The sequence below is a fragment of the Lynx rufus genome, unplaced genomic scaffold (genome assembly GCF_022079265.1).
Source record: "Lynx rufus isolate CCGP_SWC_20201006 ecotype Redwood Valley unplaced genomic scaffold, mLynRuf1.p SCAF_10, whole genome shotgun sequence".
NCBI classification, from domain to species: domain Eukaryota; kingdom Metazoa; phylum Chordata; class Mammalia; order Carnivora; family Felidae; genus Lynx; species Lynx rufus.
Genome location: NW_025814824.1, coordinates 27,467,896 through 27,486,211, shown reverse-complemented (window position 1 = coordinate 27,486,211; position 18,316 = coordinate 27,467,896). Strand labels below are relative to the sequence as shown.

At 46.7% G+C, this 18,316-nt stretch overlaps 1 protein-coding gene across 1 annotated transcript; it reads left to right on the top strand.

The window, feature by feature from the left end:
* The first annotated feature begins 14,521 nt into the window (after window positions 1-14,521).
* Window positions 14,522-16,074, top strand: GAS1 (growth arrest specific 1). Its single transcript, XM_047097667.1, has one exon. The coding sequence runs from the start codon at window positions 14,749-14,751 to the stop codon at window positions 15,790-15,792; it is 1,044 nt and encodes a 347-aa protein (XP_046953623.1). The 5' UTR covers window positions 14,522-14,748; the 3' UTR covers window positions 15,793-16,074.
* Window positions 16,075-18,316: the final 2,242 nt, after the last annotated feature.

The following is an 18,316-nucleotide window of genomic DNA, read 5'->3' as shown; positions in this document are numbered from 1 at the left end:
AAATGACTTCAAATAATTTTAGAGTTATTTCTCTCCAGGGTTGCCTAGCAGTCAAAAAGGATTACTCTATGCACATGTGATGTTGTTGGAATCATAAAACTGAATCAAAGGCAGCGAACTATTTAATCTTCATCCTCTTTAGAATAGCAAAGTTTGGCAGGCCTGGGAACCCGACAGCCTACAGAATGCATATTTCCCACCGAGCCACTTTGCCCAGCCTTCTTACCAGTTCTGCAAGCTTATGGTGTCTGGCTTGTGGCTAGACCACAATTCTGACAGCAATTGGCAAGTGGGGGCTGTGCCAGCCTGACTTCACCATGATGATATCCCAGTTGGGTTACCGGTCTCAACAGGCTGATGTCAAAGCCAGCCCATTCCTCCAACCTGCTCGGTCTGCTGGCTAAAATAATTGGCTGACATTAAGCGAGGGACTAAAGACCAAAGGATTATTTTAGGCACCAGGAGACTAGTTTCACGGTACCCGGCTGCTCCTAAGTAAGCACCTTCGACTATGTCACGTACAGGGAGGCAAGATTTGGGAGCCAGACAGATCTAGCTCCAAATCCCAGTTCTTTTGCTTACTAGTCACATGGCACTGGGAATTTCAAGTCTCATCTGTAAAATGGAAGAAACGAGGTTAAGGTTAAAGACATGGTCCACATGGAAACCCAGGACTCTGTAACAGAGGGTATGCGTTCGACCAATGACCCTACTGCCACTGTGAATGTTAAGTAAAAAAGAATCATTGATAATAATGATAATCCAGCGGCTCAATCGATTCAGCATCCAACTCTCGACTTTGGCTCGGGTCATGATCTCACGGTTCGCGAGTTGGAGCCCCGCATTGGCAGTGCAGAGGCTGCTTGGGATTTTCTCTCTGCCTTTCTCGCTCTCTGCCCACCGGCCACCCCGCTCGTGCCCACTCTCTGTCTTTCAAAATGAATAATAAATAAAAGCTTTAAAATAAATAAATATTAATAATGACAATCTAGGAAGGAGATAGTTTACAAGATGAAATATCGGCTCAGCCACTGAGATAAAATTACAGTGCAAATGGCCCAGTCAGTTGTCCGTGTGTGTTTAATTGCTGTGCGCTTTCCTCGCTGGGGACAAAACTGTTCCCTAGGCTCCTGATAGGGCAACTGACACCCAAGACTAGGTTTCCTGCCCTTGTCGATAGAGGTCCTGGTCCGTGAGGTCAGCAGCCCCTGCAAAGGAACATTCCACACTGGTTCAATAAATAGGAAGTCATTAGCAATTGCCTTGCCCCTGATTTCATTGCTACTGAGAAAAACCAGTCCTCAGAACATTTTACTTTGGAGGTGCAGCTTGCTCTGTAATGGCTGTAAATGACACGGACGTCCTCCTATTTGCAACAGAACTTACGCGGAGATGGTAAGACTGCTGTTTTGCCAATGCCATCCTCTCTAGCTCCAAAATCTAAATATTTCCCTCCCTGTCTTTGTCCTTAGCCTACTGGTATTTCTTCCACCACCTGAGTACTTTCACACACACATGAATCGCTCCCCACGAAACGAGACACACTGAATCGTTTGTAGCACGGCATGCGACAGGCCAGCCCCCAAAACGTGATACCCATCCATGACATTATTTAAAGGATTTTGTTATTTCAAAATTTGAGAAATCTGTGCACGAGGAGAGTCCAAAAATCCAAGCAACTGCTTTTCTCTCAGGGGGCATGTTGACATGTTCGGCAACAATTTCCCAAACACTATGTGATGTTTGAAGTTCTTTTCTATCTAGACAATGTGTGTAGTTTGAAAATCACATTGGTGCAGTATGTGTTCTGAGACTGGCTTAATGTTAGGTGACCAGAAATAAAAAAAAAAGCACGTCCTTAAAAATTCCCTCTTCCAATGCCTATCTTCTGCAATCAAGGGGGTTCGTGCATTCCAACTTTACATTTTTTTTGCTCTAACGCCCTGTGTGGCCTTGCTCAGTTTAGATTTGAACCCAGTTCAAAAAAGCATAAGTCCAGGGAAGCATTGTGCAAGAGCCATGTTTACGCTGCATTGCACATTCTTAGCAACACTCGCCGTTTCGTCCATAAACATCAATCTAAATTTTATGAGATTACCAATCAACTTCTCAGAAAATATGACAAATTTAAAGGCAAAAGTAGAGAAAATACTAAATAAAGAAATGCCTCCCCCAAAGTTTATATGAGACAATGAGCAGGATGCATTGATCAAATCAGTGAAGCAAACATTTGTGGAGTGTCTACTTTGGGCATTTCACTGTTGCTAGGTGCTCAGAGGAACACAAAAGTGAGCAAGACTCTAGGCCTTTCCTCAGAAAAATCATACTGTAGTACTGAGGCCTTTGTTCCCCCCGAGGCTTTATCACATCCAACTTCAAATTATCAGTCAGTAGGAAAATCACTGTATGGTCTCTACTGGGCACTATAAAGAAATTTATCTCGGAGAGCACAGTACAACTGATGAACTGATGAATTCCGTTCCAAATGATCTTATTAAGTTTTTAATTTTTTTTTTTACATTATTTTTGAGAGACAGAGAGAGACAGAGCGTGAGTAGGGGAGGGACAGAGACAGAGGGAGACACAGAATCTGAGGCAGGCTCCAGGCCCCGAGCTGTCAGCACAGAGCCCGACGTGGGGCTCAAACCCACGAACCGTGAGATCATGACCTGAGCTGAAGTCAGACGCGTAACCGGCTGAGCCACCCAGGCGCCCCGTGATCTCATTAAGTTTTAAAGATGGGTAAAAGTATATTTTTGTTAAATAGTTCCTCAAATTTCTTTATATTTACCAGTGGAAATTTTAACACTATAATGACAAAAGCTAGCGCTTATTGAGTGGTTACTACGTGTCTGGCATTGACTGACCTCTAAGCATTTTATATGTGATCATTTTTTTTTGTTCCCAGAATAGCCTTTGAAATGGGGTTCCAGTTATCTATTGCTATGTAACTAACCAACTGAAACTTAATGGTGTGAAAGAACAACCATTTGTGCTCACAGATTCTGTGGATCAGGAATTCAGATGGGGCATAGGAAACCAGACGCCGAGGACTTGTTTTGACTCCACAGTGTCTAAGACCTCATCTGGGAAGATTTGAACAGCTGGAGGTGTCCTGACCAACTGGTTGAGGGCTGGAATCACCTGGATGCTTCTCTCCACACCACACAGGTCCGCTACCCGGTGGGATGATTTGAAGAGTGGACCCATGAAAAACTGTGGATTGGGGAACCTAGACTCATGTGATATCTCCCACAGCCTGGGGGTCCTCACAACATGGCAACTTCAAAGTCCTTGAACTTCTTACATGGCAGCTCTGGATTCCAAGAGCGTGAGTTCTGGCGAGCAAGGCAGAAACTAAAGCACTATGTATCACCTAGCCGTGGGAACATTGCTTCCACCATATTCCATGGGGCAGGGCAGTTGTTACCTGCTTCAGAGTCAGAGGGAGGGGACATAGACTTGCCTCTGGATGGAAGAAGCGTCAAACAGTTTGTGGCCACATTTTTAAAATGCTACAGATTGTTGTTATTACCTGCATTCTACAGATGGGGAAAATGAGTCACGGAGATGCAAAGTAGCATGTCCAAGACCTATTAATCTAACCCTCCCGGGTACTATTTGGTCCTCACGGGCACTCAGCAATATAATCCACATTCCTTGTTTTTATTTCCATTCTCTTCTGGCGTTCTCCCTCAAATTCACTCTAATCAAGTTTCATCCACCATTGTTCTCATCAAGGTCACTGATGACCGAAATCTTGCTCTACCCAACAGCCACTTCTCCCGTCCTCATCTTATGGCCCTAGGAGACTCATTAATTGTTCCTTCTTTCCAGAGTGCTTTTCTATTTGGGGTCACACTCTCTTGCTCCCCATCGTACTCCCTGGTGGCTCTTTCTCTCTCTAAACACGCTCCTTTAGGGAATCTCCTCCAGTGCCTTGATTCAAAACTCCTGATTTGACATTGCAATCCCAATCTTTCTCTAATTTCCATGTGTGTGGGTTCATTTGGTTGTTCAATGTGCATCACAAACTTAACTTGCCCCAGGAGCACATCTGACTTCCCATCCCCCAAACCTCGTCAGCTTTAGTCAGAAAAATCACCATAGAGTATGGAACACTCCAAAGGTGACGGGAGGGGGAAGAAGCCTTGGCTTCCCCAACACCGTGCTTTGCCATTGGTGGGGCATGGTGAGAGCCATGAGGCATAAATGGAGCCATGAGTGTCGTTTACATAGAGGAGCTCCATGACTCGCTTTCACAAAGCACCAGTCCTCACGGAGCTTGCTGCTTTCACTCCAGGAGACTTCCCTACACATAATGGAAGACGGATATTTTATTCAGGGGCATATTTTTGAAACTGATTCCGTGTCCAGAGAAACGGTGAGCGTGGAGGAGACAGAGGGAGAAAAGGAGGCCAGCTAAGTGACCTCAGACCTTTTACCCTATCATCCCAGACATAGATGTAATATGAGGACACAGTGTCAGTCTCAGGGTCTTAGCAACTGAAATAGGGCCTGTCCTCACCGGAAATAGAGCTGGACGAACCAAGGGGCAGTGAGGTGCCTCTACTCCTCTTCCAGGGAAGCATATGGTTACCCCTTGCTTTACTTTTGATCCCTTGTGGACCACAGGGTCCTCCTCAGCTGTTTCTCTCTGCTCCTCTTTCTAACTAAGCTTGCCCTGTTTGCACATGGTCCACCATGCCAGTCAACCTTTAATCAAGCCTCAAAGAGAGAAATCTGATTGGTTGCTAGACACCCGGGGGTTGGCTGACCTTGAGTCAGGTGCATTTATCTGTGGGCAGTGAGAGTGGGGTCACCTGGGCTGGCAAGATCTATGAGCTGCTGGGGCATTTCCCAGTGACAGGGACTGTTTTCTAGTAAATTGCAACCCATTGCAGACTGTGCCACTGCAGACGGCAAAGGAGAAAGCTCATGTTTTCCTGATAACACTCCCTGAGAACAACCTTACACATGATGATTAGTGAAAATTAAAGAACCAGGAATCAAATACACTGGACTGAAAGCATGCCTCCTCTGAGGCAGAGGAAGAAGGGGGAGGGAGCAAAGACAGAGCACTGAAATGAAAGGGGAAGAAAAGAAAATGTGGCAATCAGAGGAAAAGAACAGAATTCACCAAATGTCTCCCCGAACATGTGTACACATATGAGACCCGTAGATCAGTAGGGTAAGAACGATTTTTAGAGAAACAAAAAGGCAAAAAGGGGGTGGGGGGGAATATTAGTTGGATTGCAGCCAGTTTTCCAGCTCCAGACATCTGGAGCCAAGACAAGGAAAGGTGAGGAATAGTCCTCTGCTGGTGCCCTTGCCTCCTTGGGAGCTGGTTACTCGGGATATTTACATTAAATTAACGTGGCTGGCTATGGCTGTGTTCAGCACTTGGATACGCGGTTAAATAATCAGTGTGGTTTGGCTGCTGGTTTCTTTACTGTGGTTAAATAATTGGTGTTGTCTTGGTTGCTAGCTACTTTAAAAATGTGTATGTGCACTTGTTCCCCTTTTTTTCTTTCTCTTGAGCAATTTTGACAAGCCCTTGGCAGAAAAGCGGCTGCCCAGCTCTTAAAGGGATGTGTGTTCTCCTTGTCATTTACATTTCCCCCAGATGCTTTCCAAGGATTTGAGAATCTTAAAGACTTTCCTTTCTGGGATGTAGATGAAGCACTCTCTGTTAGGAAGGAATTCAGTTCACTTCTTTTGTTTGTGAAATAGAGATAAGGCGGAGCCTAAGGGCATCTGTGGTTTTCCAGAAATGTGCCCCCTTCTTCTAAGGATAATTCACAGGGTTCTCAGATCCACCAGAAGAATAGGGAAAGATCATTATGGTGACTACTGGATAAAACAACCCCATGTCCAGGCATTTACCCCTGTGCTATTCGTTGCTGGACCTCTAAATTCTGGAATGATCCTAGTAGGTGCTCCCTATCTGTTGACTGAAAACAATTAACAGCGAATATCCATACTTTAAGACCGCATGACTTCTATTCCAGAAAGTTGCTCTATTTAGTCATTTTGTTGGTGTAGTTCATAATTATCAAACTACCACAAACTGCTGTGCCCTGAGACCACAGAAGACCCTCTCTTCTCCAGATGGCTCTGTCCCTTCTCGTATCCTCAAACCTATCTCTGACTCCAGGCAAATAATGATCAGGGCAATTAATCCTCTCTGGGCAGCAAACTGACTGAGACAGCTGCAGCAGAGACAGCACAAGTCCAGGGACAGACTTCCACCTAACACACACAACAGACATTAACTACGTGTGCACATAAATCGTGGATAAAGGCCAAGTCTTCAACTGCTCCTCAGAAACCCGCAAGGGTCTCAGGCAATGAGACCTCAGTACGAGACCTCAGTACGTACCTCAGCACGATGAGGTTTGAAGTCAAATACAGAGAGGAAACTGGTATTTCTGAGTGGGAAGGTGGTGAGGTAAGAGCAAAGTTTGTTTCCTCAAAAATATCTTACGCACATGACAATTCACCTCTCACAGAAGTCCAGAACATACGTCTTCTATCAGTTATTCAGGGGTCACTCAGATACAACATTTTGAGATTTTTTTTTTCCTGCTCTGTCTTGAGGTGGGATGGGGGAGGAGGGAAAGAGAAGATCCTAAGATTTTAAGAGGATTCTTCAGAATCCATTGATTTCAGCATTTGAGGAAGAAGTCTTTCCCTTTACAAAAGGTACTCTTCAGTGCTTTTTTTTGGCAACTACCCTTCACATGGAGGAAAACTGTCCCAAAAGGCAAGCCTTTAAGCAGTCATGTGGTGCTATGGAAACAAGGTGGGGTGATGGCCAAGGGTGACCACCTTGGGAGATCGCTTTCTGGGTGCTCTGGCCTCTTAGGTGGGTAGTGTTGGCTCACTTGACCTTTTTGAACTTAAATGTCTTCAGTCTTTGCCTCGTGAATTTTCTGAAGACTTAATAATGTCTGTCTTACACATAATAAGAGAAATTACAATGAAGGCTGCAGTGAGATATAATTGTTACCTATCAGATTGGCAAGGATCCAAAAGTTCAGTAACATGTTGTGTCAGTGATAATGTGCAAAGACAAACACTCCCATATGCTGGCAGAGCTTTGAGGAAGAACAATGGATCCGTCACAATTTAGAATGAATCTCTTCTTTGACTCAGTAATTCCATTCCTAAAGATGGTTCCTTTAGCTGTATTAAAGTACTAATAAAATGACAAATGCGTAAGGTTATTCACCATCACACTAAAATACAAAAGGACTGGAATTTAAACGTTCCTAAATGAGAAACGGGTTAAATAATGTATGGTACATCCCCAAATGGAGTATTATACACTCATCCAAAAGATAAGCAAGTAATATGTCAGCACTTAATGAAGTGATATGGAACGGTGTCTAAAATATACTTTTAAGTGAAAAAAAATAAGGCTAATTTCATTGTTTCAAAAATATATGGACAGAGTGCCTGGGTGGCTCAATTTGTTGAGTGACTGACTTGATTGTGACTCGGGTCATGATCTCACAGTCATGAGATTGAGCCCCAGATCAGGTCTGCACTGAGTGTGGAGCCTGCTTTGGATTCAATCTCTCCCCCTCTCTCTGCTCTTCGCCCCCCCCCTCTCTCTCTCTCTCAAAACAAATAAACATTAGAAAGATACACATTTACATATATATGCAGTATTTCTGAGAATGCATACAAGAAACTGATCATGGTGGTTGAAGGAAGTGGGTGCCCTGATGCAGAGATGAGTAGAAGCTTTTTGGAGACCTTGCACTTTTTACAACCTTGCATGCTTTACTATGTATGTGCATATATTTTCTATACAAAAAAAATACACTTAAGGGGCACCTGGGTGGCTCAGCCGGTTAAGCATTTAGCTCTTGGTTTCAGCTCAGGTCATGATCTCACAGTTGGCAGGATTGAGCCCCGCATCAGGCTCTGAGGTGACAGCAGAGAGCCTGCTTGGGATTCTCTCTCTCTCTCTCTCTCTCTCTTTCTCTCCTTCTCCTTCTCTCCTTTTTGCACTGTCTCTCAAAATAAATAAATAAACAAATAAATAAATAAATAAATAAATAAACTTAAAAAATACATTTATAAATTCTTAAGTAAAATAAACTATAAAGCAAACCAAAAAAAAAAAAAAAAGTGAAACGAGCTTGGGTAATTCAATGCATGCCCATGCATGAAGCAAAGATATAAAGGATAAAGCCACCTCTCACAAAGTTCCCTAATGCGAAGACCATTGGCACAGAGAGCTGACCCAGGTGAGAGCCCAAGAAATACTTCTGAGACGGATAACTCAACTATATGAATGATTACGTCAATATAAATCATTAATCATTTGGGGAGATGTGCACAACTTATGGGTTTAAATCACATGTATGGCCTCACTTTAATTTTTTTTTTTCATGGACAGAAAACGAATACTAATTATGGAAGCTTTAAGTAATGAAGCTGTAAATGAAAAGATTTGCTTTAAGATGGCTTCTAGGTTAAAACAGAGTGCTTCCCAGGAGGTTTCAGGAGAGTGAAACTATCCTGTGTGACACCATCATGGTAAATACATAGCGTCATGCATTTATCAAAACCCACAGAATGCACACCACAAAGAGCGAACCCCAGTGTAAACTCAGAGCTTTCTTTAGTAATAATGTGCCAACACTGGTTCATCAACTGTAACAACTAACATTGTATTACAAACATAATAAAAGATGTAAATAAGAAGGCAAATTAAACCTGAGGGAGGGGAGAAGGGAACGTGGAAACTTGGAACTTTGCAAGCAATTTTTCTATAAGTCTAGAAGTGTACTTTTAAAAAATAAGGTCTATTAATGACAAAAAAGGAAGAAGGGAGAAAGGAGGGGGCGTTGGGGAAAAGGGAGGGAAGAAAGAAAGGCAGAAGAACAAAGTTGGAAGACTTTTAAAAAGGCTTCAGCCTTCTGGCACGTCCAGTAGGCACTCATTAAATATCTCTTGGCTTCCACTGAATGAAATTCAGTGAGAAATGAGCAGGTGAATGTGAAACCAGATTTAAAATGTAGGAAGAGTGTGAATTCATTAGTGATGTGTTTGGTAAAGTCCTGGGATACACATTTCATTGGAAAAGAATTAGGTGGCTGGAATCTTTATGAATCGTTAAGATCATACATTTGTTTCCCAAGACACTTTATGACAATTATGCATTTCCAGCAATGAAGATGTAAGCAATTCTAATGCATGTCCCCCCAAACTGCTTGACAGGTATTAATCACACACTCACAAATCCTACTAGCTCATTGATAGATATACATATTTTTGTTGTCGACAGCTACAGGATTTTTAAAAAGCTGATTTTTAAGACAGTTCATAAGTTCTGTTCCAAATTATGGTATTTTTATTTAGAGAACAGTTTATCCAGATTTATGAAACGATAGGAAAAAGTTTCTTCCTGATTTCAATAGTGAAAAAAACAGATTTTTGAACCAAGGTCTGGCGTGGCTTTGAGACATTCTATAATACCCATTGTAGAATTGGCCCCAATTATTTTTGAACTTAAGGCGTGACGGGTGAATGCGTACAAGGTGCTATCTTGGAAAAGTTACTCTTTGTAGGAAGCTAGGAGTCTGCCAGCTGCAAGGCGGAGAGAAGGTGTGCCTCAAGCGGTCCATATAGAACTTGCTACTTCAGAGAGTGTGAAAGTCAAGTTTCCTGAGAATTGGAGCTCCTGCTGGTTTTTTGGGATTTCCTCTCGTTATTAGATGTTGAAACCCGGCCAGGATCTTGATCTCTGGAGTCCCAACGCAATGGTGTGGGGCGCGTCTTCTGCCCCTTACAGAAGACGCCTCCCACGTGTCAGGAAAGGCTGGGTTGTGTTGCCAGTTTCCATCCTGGATCATTAACAACATTCTTTGAAGAATCAAAAGTTTGTTTCTTACATTTCTATTCCTTTTCCCACCGTGGTGAATCCTTAAATTCCTGCACCTGACAACGTGATCAACTTTAAAACCAAAGAAAATGACTAGTAGCAATATATAGTACAGAGCTTTTTCAATTATCTGCGGTGAAAGGCCAGATTACTGTTTCTATTGCAGATACTTTGGTAAAAGAGAATAAAAATAAGTTACCAGAAAAATGAGATTTTTATTAGATTCAACAGACATAAAATGACATTTCCAAGTTGCAGTATCCGGATGCTTACTCCTAAGTTGCCATGGGCCACTGAGGACCAGTCCAGGGACCAGCGCCAACCTACAACCCTCCCCCCGCCCCCTGCAAAAGGACAAGGGCACATGACCCAGACCCAGTGAAGTTCCAGGGCTTTGCCTTGAACGTTTTTGGGGGGGAAAGGTCATTATTTCTATCGCAACTGCCAGAAAATACATAACATTCACATTGTAGCTAGACTAGTGAGTGTTCAAGCAGGATTTCATCGTTTTCTCATTTTCTTTCATCTGACTACTAGTTAATTTAAACATCTTTGCACTTGTCTGTTGTCATTTGGATGTACAGCCCTATGAATCATCTGTTTGCATCTTCCCTCACTTTCTCTTAGACTTTTTCCTGGAAGTCTGTAAGAGCTCTTTGCTTATTAGAGAATTAGTCTTTTGTCATCCACTCTATCAATATTCTTGCCAGATCTGTGGGTCTATTAACTTTGTCTCTGGTACTTCCACATACAACTACTTAATTTTGTATGTAGTCGAATAGGTATGTTTTTCTTCCACATCTTCTGATTTTCCAGTCTTGGTTATCATAAGAGTCTTTCTAATTCTAGGTTATATACATCATTGCCAAGATTTTCTTATTTGTTTGCTTTATATTTAACTTTTTACCTGGAATTTTTTTCTACATTTCCTTCTACCTAGGTTACTAGCTTTGCCAGCATCGTTTACTTAAGAGACTTTCCCCGCTGATTAAAGCATAACCTCTGTGAGGTTAATATATGACCAAGATGATGGCTTAATTAGCCTTAATAATTCAATCAACATGGGAATATCATTTTACACTTTAAAACTTCAGAACCGTATCATTCTCTTTAGGCTTTCCGGGCCTCTGTCGTAGAAGCGACGTGGACTCGTTCTGAGATGGTTGATTTAGAAAACAAAAAGGTCTAACTTTTTTCATCATTCAACCCATCAAATATTTCATTGACTGCGATATGGGTTAATGGGATGTGGGACGTAAGGAAAACAGAAGAGTCCAGAGAGATCTCCGGCCCAAACAGTTGAACATGATGGAAATTGTGTGTGATCATCTCTTGTAACACCATAAACCACCTCCAAAGCTAGTGGCTTAAAACAGCAGTCTTTGTTATTTGTTGTGATTCTTTGAGCTGAGTGGGCTAAACTGTACTGTCACCTGTACTGACCCAGTGCAGGGTCAGGTGAAGAAAATGTTTCTAGGGCACAGAGTTGAGCAGGAGGCACTCTTTCTTGAAGTCCCTGCAATACCACTAACGTATAGTTTGCAAATATCTCCTCCTACTCCATAGGTTTCAGCCGGATGTTAGTTAAAGCGAGGTGAAGATCCAGCCCAGAAAGCAGGTGGAGAATATAGGAGATTTTGCTGAGAACAGATCGAGAGTAGAAGTGGGGTATTTTCAGGTGGACAGGTGCTCATGATGAAAATTAAATCAACTTAAGAGATGTTCCAAGTGATATGGGGATTAGTGGCTGGGTGATGAGGGACAGCTGGGAGGTCTGGTGATTATTACTGAAAAGCTGGATGTGAGACACGGTGTACTCATGGTCTCGGGAGCTTATGGGGGTGGGGTGTTCATTTATTCTCCTATCTCATCAGAGCCTCCTTCTGAGGCTTGGTCTCTTGGACGGCTGATTGCTCCACAGGCCTGGAACGCCATCAGTCTGGGGTGGAGATATCCCCAGAGAAGACAAAACTCTTGGCCCCCCCTTAAATCCCACTGAGAGCAAAATTAAGGCCAAGACGGGCAAGTTTTGCAAACCACAACAATCAGCCCACCGACCTCTCGAGTAGCGCTTCTCAAAGTTTGCTCTCCAGACAAGCAGCAGCAGTAGCAACCCTTGAGAACTTGTTAGAAATGCAGATTCTCAGGTCCCACAAACCCTACTGGATCAGGAACTCCAGGAGCTGGGTTTTAACAAGGCCACCCTGCAAGTCTCATGCTCACAAAGATTTGAGACCCACCATTCTAAAGGAACTCAACAAACATTAGTTTAAAAATGCAGATGAATGTTGACCTTGTCCTTATGCCCCTAAAATCACAGAACATTAAAGATGAAAAGATTTGATTTCAAGCGTCTAACGTGGCCTTGAGCCTCCCATGTGAAAGATTCACATCTCAGAGAGAGTGAGATTTGCCCAAGTCCTCTTGGCAGAACTGAGACAACAACTCCAAATAACAAGCCCGGGGCCTGAGAAATGGGTGTTTTCATGGGCCACACAGTGGCAGCTTTTCTATTAAAAACACACATACATACATACATACATACATACATACATACATACATATAGATAGACGATAGATATTGTGTTTTCTACTATTCAAATCAGAGCAACATGGTCTGCCTTAACTCAACCTGCTTCTTTTAAAGTGCTTTGTTTTGTTTTGTTTTTTTAGGGGGGAGGCGGACAAGGGGATTGCCGAGGTGCAGCTTCCCAAGGCAGACAGCCTCTGAGGAATGCAGCCGTCTCCCCAGGAACGGGAGGGTTCTTTTGCAGCCTGATAAATCTTCCTACCCTGAGGCTCTGTTCTGACTTTTGCCATTTCTAATTCACGCGGCCTCAGGGGAGAGGCGGACGGCCGAACTTTGCGCGCACTGGAGCCCCGGCTCCCTCTGCTTTTGGAGAGGAGATTTAGCCTTAATTTTTGTGACAGATGGAGTTGATAGTCTCTCCACGGAAAGGGGAGGAAAAAAGCGCCAGTTTTTGACAGGCCGCAGAAGCCCGGTGCCTCTGGTGGTTGAAGGCTGCGTTGCGCCACAGTTAAGGTAGTTTGCAAACTCCCGCTCCTGGATTGCAGAGGCTGCTGTACCCAGGCGGCTTCCCTTAACCAAGGGACGGATTGAAACCCACTCTAATAGAAACCTTGCTGCATGCCAGTTTATCCCCTTCCTTTATGACTGCGGCCATATGGTGCTGCTCAACATTCCTAAAGATTTTTAATGCTGTAATTATTTTTTCATCGCCGTCCGAGTTAGAAACTTATATGCCTCAAAGAAATTAATTTGATTGATCGGATTTATGTCTTGCAACTGACACGGCTCCCCGGCTCAAGAACCGTACCTGCCAGGTCGGCAAAGAGGGACCCTGTGGTTGGGGCGGGGCCCTTGTAAATATCTCATGGGCAGTCTCCTACCTGAAGTGTGGGCCTCTTGTGTGCGTTTGAGTTTTGTTTCGTTTTTCTTCAGTTTCAAAGTCCAACATTAAATTCTCCCCCCCCCTTAACTCCCCCTCACTGGTGATCAGGACTCAAAGATAGGGAACTAGATAAACAAACTGAATTCTGAACCCAGTCGAAGGCACAGATGGGAGCCAGGGAGAATTAATAAAACTCTCAAAAAAAAAAAAAAAAAAAGGAAAAAAGACCCCAACAAAAAGGCCTGTGGCAAAGCCGGATGCGAACAGCTGCCCCTGAGCCCTGCCCGCTGATTCTGAGCTTGAGCCGGGGCTCCATATCCGAGCCTCCTTAAGAGTAGGAGGAGCTCCCGGGCCTCTGTCAGGCTCCTTAAGCCGTTCCTTTCAAGCCCTGAATGCCTGAATGTGAGCTGCCCACCACCCTCCCCGCCCTCCCCCACTCCGCAACCCCACTCCACTCCAGCGGCTCGTAAAAAAAAAAAAAAAAAAAAAAAAGTTTCAACAACAACAGGCAGGACCAATAGCATCTCGAAAAGCCGGGAAAGGGGGCCGAGCAAAGGGCGAAAGAGAGTGGAGAAAGGAGAAAGCGGGCAGGCTCGGAGCGCGCGGGGCCGGGGCTCGGCGAGCTGGAGGAGCGTTGCTAATGTTTTTGTTTGTTTGCTTTTCCATGCATGCATAATGAGGGGGCACCGCGGCACCACGCGGGGGCTCCCGGCCCACTTTTGTATTTAAAGCCTCGCAGCCAGCGAGTCCGCAGCCGGGCTCAGCGGATCCGCTCCCGGGGCCCCTTGTCACCCGAGAAGCCGCCGCCGAGGGAAGCCCGGGAGCCGCTCTCCGGCCGCGCCGAGTTTCTTGTTCTCCCCGCGCCGCCCGGAAAGGGCTCCCCGGAGCACGGAGAGGCCGGGGTCGCCGCGGGCGGAGGGGGAGGGGACGCGGGCGTCCAGGGCCGCGGGAAGGCGGGCAGCGCACCGACCCGAGCCAGGAAGCGGCGCGATGCTAGAGCCCGCAGCGGCGGCGGCGGTGGCGGCGGCGGCGCGGCGCTGAGCCCGGGAGGAAGGAGCCGCTGCGGCCGCACAACGGATCTGCAGGCGCGGAGCAAAATGCACCCGCGGCGCCGCGCGGTCCTGCAGCCCCGCCGCGGCCCCGCGGCCCGCAGCCCCCCGGGGCGGCAGTGAGCGCCTCCCGCCACCGCCGGGGGCCGAGCGGAGGGGCTCTCCGCGGCTGTGCATTTCTGGGAAACCACCACAGCCCGAGCGAGCGGGCGACCCGACCTTCTGCGAGCGGCGCGGCACCAGCGAGCGGCGCGAATGGATTTATGAAAACACTCATGCAAGAAGTTGGCAGGACTGGGGCAAACTTTTCCACCGGCTCCGCGTCCGCCGCTGCCCGCGCCTCGTCTCCTTTCCCCTCTTCGCCCGGCGGCCGCCGCTGCCCGCGATGGTGGCAGGGCTGCTGGGCGGCGGCGGCGGGGCCCGCGCGGGGACCGTGCCGGGCGCCTGGCTGTGCCTGATGGCGCTGCTGCAGCTGCTGGGCTCGGCGCCGCGGGGCTCGGGGCTGGCGCACGGCCGCCGCCTCATCTGCTGGCAGGCGCTGCTGCAGTGCCAGGGGGAGCCGGAGTGCAGCTACGCCTACAACCAGTACGCCGAGGCGTGCGCGCCGGTACTGGCGCAGCGCGGCGGGGGCGACGCGCCGGGGGCCGCCGCCGCCGCCGCCGCCGCCTTCCCGGTCTCGGCCGCCTCGTTCTCGTCGCGCTGGCGCTGCCCGAGCCACTGCATCTCGGCGCTCATTCAGCTCAACCACACGCGCCGGGGGCCCGCCCTGGAAGACTGTGACTGCGCGCAGGACGAGAACTGCAAGTCCACCAAGCGCGCCATTGAGCCGTGCCTGCCCCGGACGAGCAGCGGCGGCGCGGGCGGCCCGGGCGCGGGCGGGGTCATGGGCTGCACCGAGGCCCGGCGGCGCTGCGACCGCGACAGCCGCTGCAACCTGGCCCTCAGCCGCTACCTGACCTACTGCGGCAAGCTCTTCAACGGGCTGCGCTGCACCGACGAGTGCCGCACGGTCATCGAGGACATGCTGGCCGTGCCCAAGGCGGCGCTGCTCAACGACTGCGTGTGCGACGGCCTGGAGCGGCCCATCTGTGAGTCGGTCAAGGAGAACATGGCCCGCCTGTGCTTCGGTGCCGAGCTGGGTAACGGCCCGGGCAGCAGCGGCTCGGACGGGGGCCTGGACGACTACTACGACGAGGACTACGACGACGAGCAGCGCGCCGGGGGCGCGGGCGGCGAGCAGCCGCTGGACGATGACGACGGCGTCCCGCACCCGGCGCGCCCGGGCGGCGGCGCTGCAGCCACGGGCGGCCGCGGGGACCTGCCCTACGGGCCGGGGCGCAGGAGCAGCGGCGGCGGTCGCTCGGCGCCCGGAGGCGCTTGGACCCCGCTCGCCTCCATCTTGCTGCCGCTGCTGCCGCTGCTCTTTTAGCCCTGGAGTCCCCCGCCGTGGGCTGCGGGAGGGCCTGCGTCGGGGCACCTGTGGCACGGGGACCGAGGGGATGGTTTGGATACTTTCCAAAGCGTGTACTAAGTAGACTCTGCCTAGCGGGTCTCTCCTGCACGACTCTTGGCACTTCTCCCGTGTCCTCTCCCGAGCATGACTTCTTGGACATCCTCCCCCTCCCATTCCAGGCTCCAGAAACTCCCAGCTCGTCTGCCCAGCGGAAACCGGCCTAGCTAGAGTTTAGGATGCCGGGGATGGAATGGGGGAGGCGGGGGTGGGTGGGTGGGTGGGATGTGGAGAGAGGATACTGACCTGTGGGGCCTTAACAGTTTCAAAGGAGTGGGCTTGGAGCAGGAGTTTGAAGGAAGATTTACATTTGCAAAGGGGCTGTTTATTAGCATTTTAACTGTGCGGGGTGAGGGGGGGGGCGGGGAGTGCCGGTGTCGACTTTTATTGTGGCCAGTGAGGACATTGCAATCGTGAGTAAACAGAAAAGTCCCACTAACCGATTCATTTGTTTACTCTTGGTCAGCGCTCAGAATTCTGTTTGGGCGGGGGAGGGGGAATGGGAAGGGGTTAATATGCCTGAATTCGTTTGGGGCAACTTTGAGCCCTTGACCTTAATTTCATTGCCACCACTCTGATCTCTTAGCACATTTCTTAGGATTAAGGGTCAAAAAGATGCTGATCTAAAGGGTTGCTAGTGGTGTTGAACAATGCAACTTTTTATGTAAAAGAGCTGTGCACTGCCATCTATGAAAGGCTCTTATGATGTTTGTCTTGTCATTTTTGTTCTTTACATCAAATTGTATGTACAAATACGCGGAGAAAATATATTGCCTCTGCTTTTATCAGGGTGCTAAACTCTGGTACTTCTATATAAAGTGTATTAAAACTGGGATTTGTTACCAGTGGCTGTACTGTGTATATAGAATTTTTATAAATTGTATGCTTCAGAAATAATTTATTTTTAAAAAGAAATTAAAAATTTAAATCTGCAACCATGTTACACTTTCCTCCCTGAAAGGTATAGAATCCGTGCGTCACCAGGGATCCAAACCCACAGTCCATTGTGAAGTGTGCTCTATCTAGAACAGTCTTAAAATGTACAGTGTATTTTATAGATTTGAAGTTAACATTGTTATTTTCAAGAGAATTTATGGACATTGTAGAAATGTATAAATGCATTTCCAAACTGCCTTAAACATTGTATTTTTATAGACATCGTTTAAAAAAAAAAGTCCTATGTTTTAAATAACTATGGCTTTGTGTATTTTTTGGTTATTTGTTTTATTAAAATATGTACATCAGTAAAGAGTTTTTAAATAATGAATATGGTGTAGTTACTTTCCAGAGTTACACTGTGGGTTACCCAATAATGGGTAAGGATGGGGGTGGAGGGGCCCCGGGGAATCTATCAACCATCAACTGAAATTAAAATACAGCACAAGACAAGAAATGAGGGCTATTATTTCTGCCTCTAATTTAATGAACAATTAGACATGTGTAAATGAAGCAGCTAAAAAGATAAAACTGACTGGCCTGCATTGGTTTTTACCTTTATGGAGAGAACTCCCAGATAGTGTCTTCCGTTTCTTTTGCCTCTAACTCTTCTCTACACAATTTGGGGACAACCCAGAGGTCTCTCACCCCTCCCCCCTTTTCCACTGAGACACCCCCCCCAAGCCCCTCCTCCAGGAGTGTCCCTATCTAGCTATAGACATTCTCATACAATCAAACATGCCAATAACATCTGTTACCAATAGGTCTTAGGAAACCTGGGACACCCCTTCAAAGTCATTTTCACACGTCTGTTGAAAAAGTACAAAAATTTGTTACAAAACATTCAGGCGGGCAAAAGTAAACACACTGGGGAGAGGAACAATCCCCAGAACTTGTAATATTGTTGTGAGGAGTTGTTTAGCAGTGGGCTGAAGGCTGGGTTCCTGCCAGAGCTACTGATCTACACTCAAACGCCCTTAGATAAATAATTACACTCTTAAGCTGTGTCGAGTGCTGATACACTTGACCTTGTAAATAGAAATGTTTGCAGTAGGAATAAACTCCGGCATTGGAAAATCTTTTAAACATTAACACAAAAGAGAGCGCTCTGTCCTCTGGGGATTTGAGTCTGAACCTCGCCAAGCTAGGCACTTGCAAGAGGGAAAAAAAGTTTATTTATCTTCTATTCCTGGTGTTTATTTAAAGCTTTTCATTTTAAACGCGGTGATTGGAAGGCGAGTCAGGAGTTTAAAAGTCACCACAAATAAACTTTGTCTGAGGGGTCGACAGATTAGCAAGATCTCGTGTCTCTTTATATGATATTAACATGTACTGAGAAAACATAACCAGATTTCTCTGCTGCCTGAAGTAATTAACAAAGCTATGCCCCCTTCCAACTCCCCCCCCCCTCCACTCCCACCCCTACTTTCCAGGTTTCTTTTGCCTCTAACTCTTCTCTTTTCCCAGCTTTTATGGACAGCTTCAAGGCACTTCTTATTGGATCTAA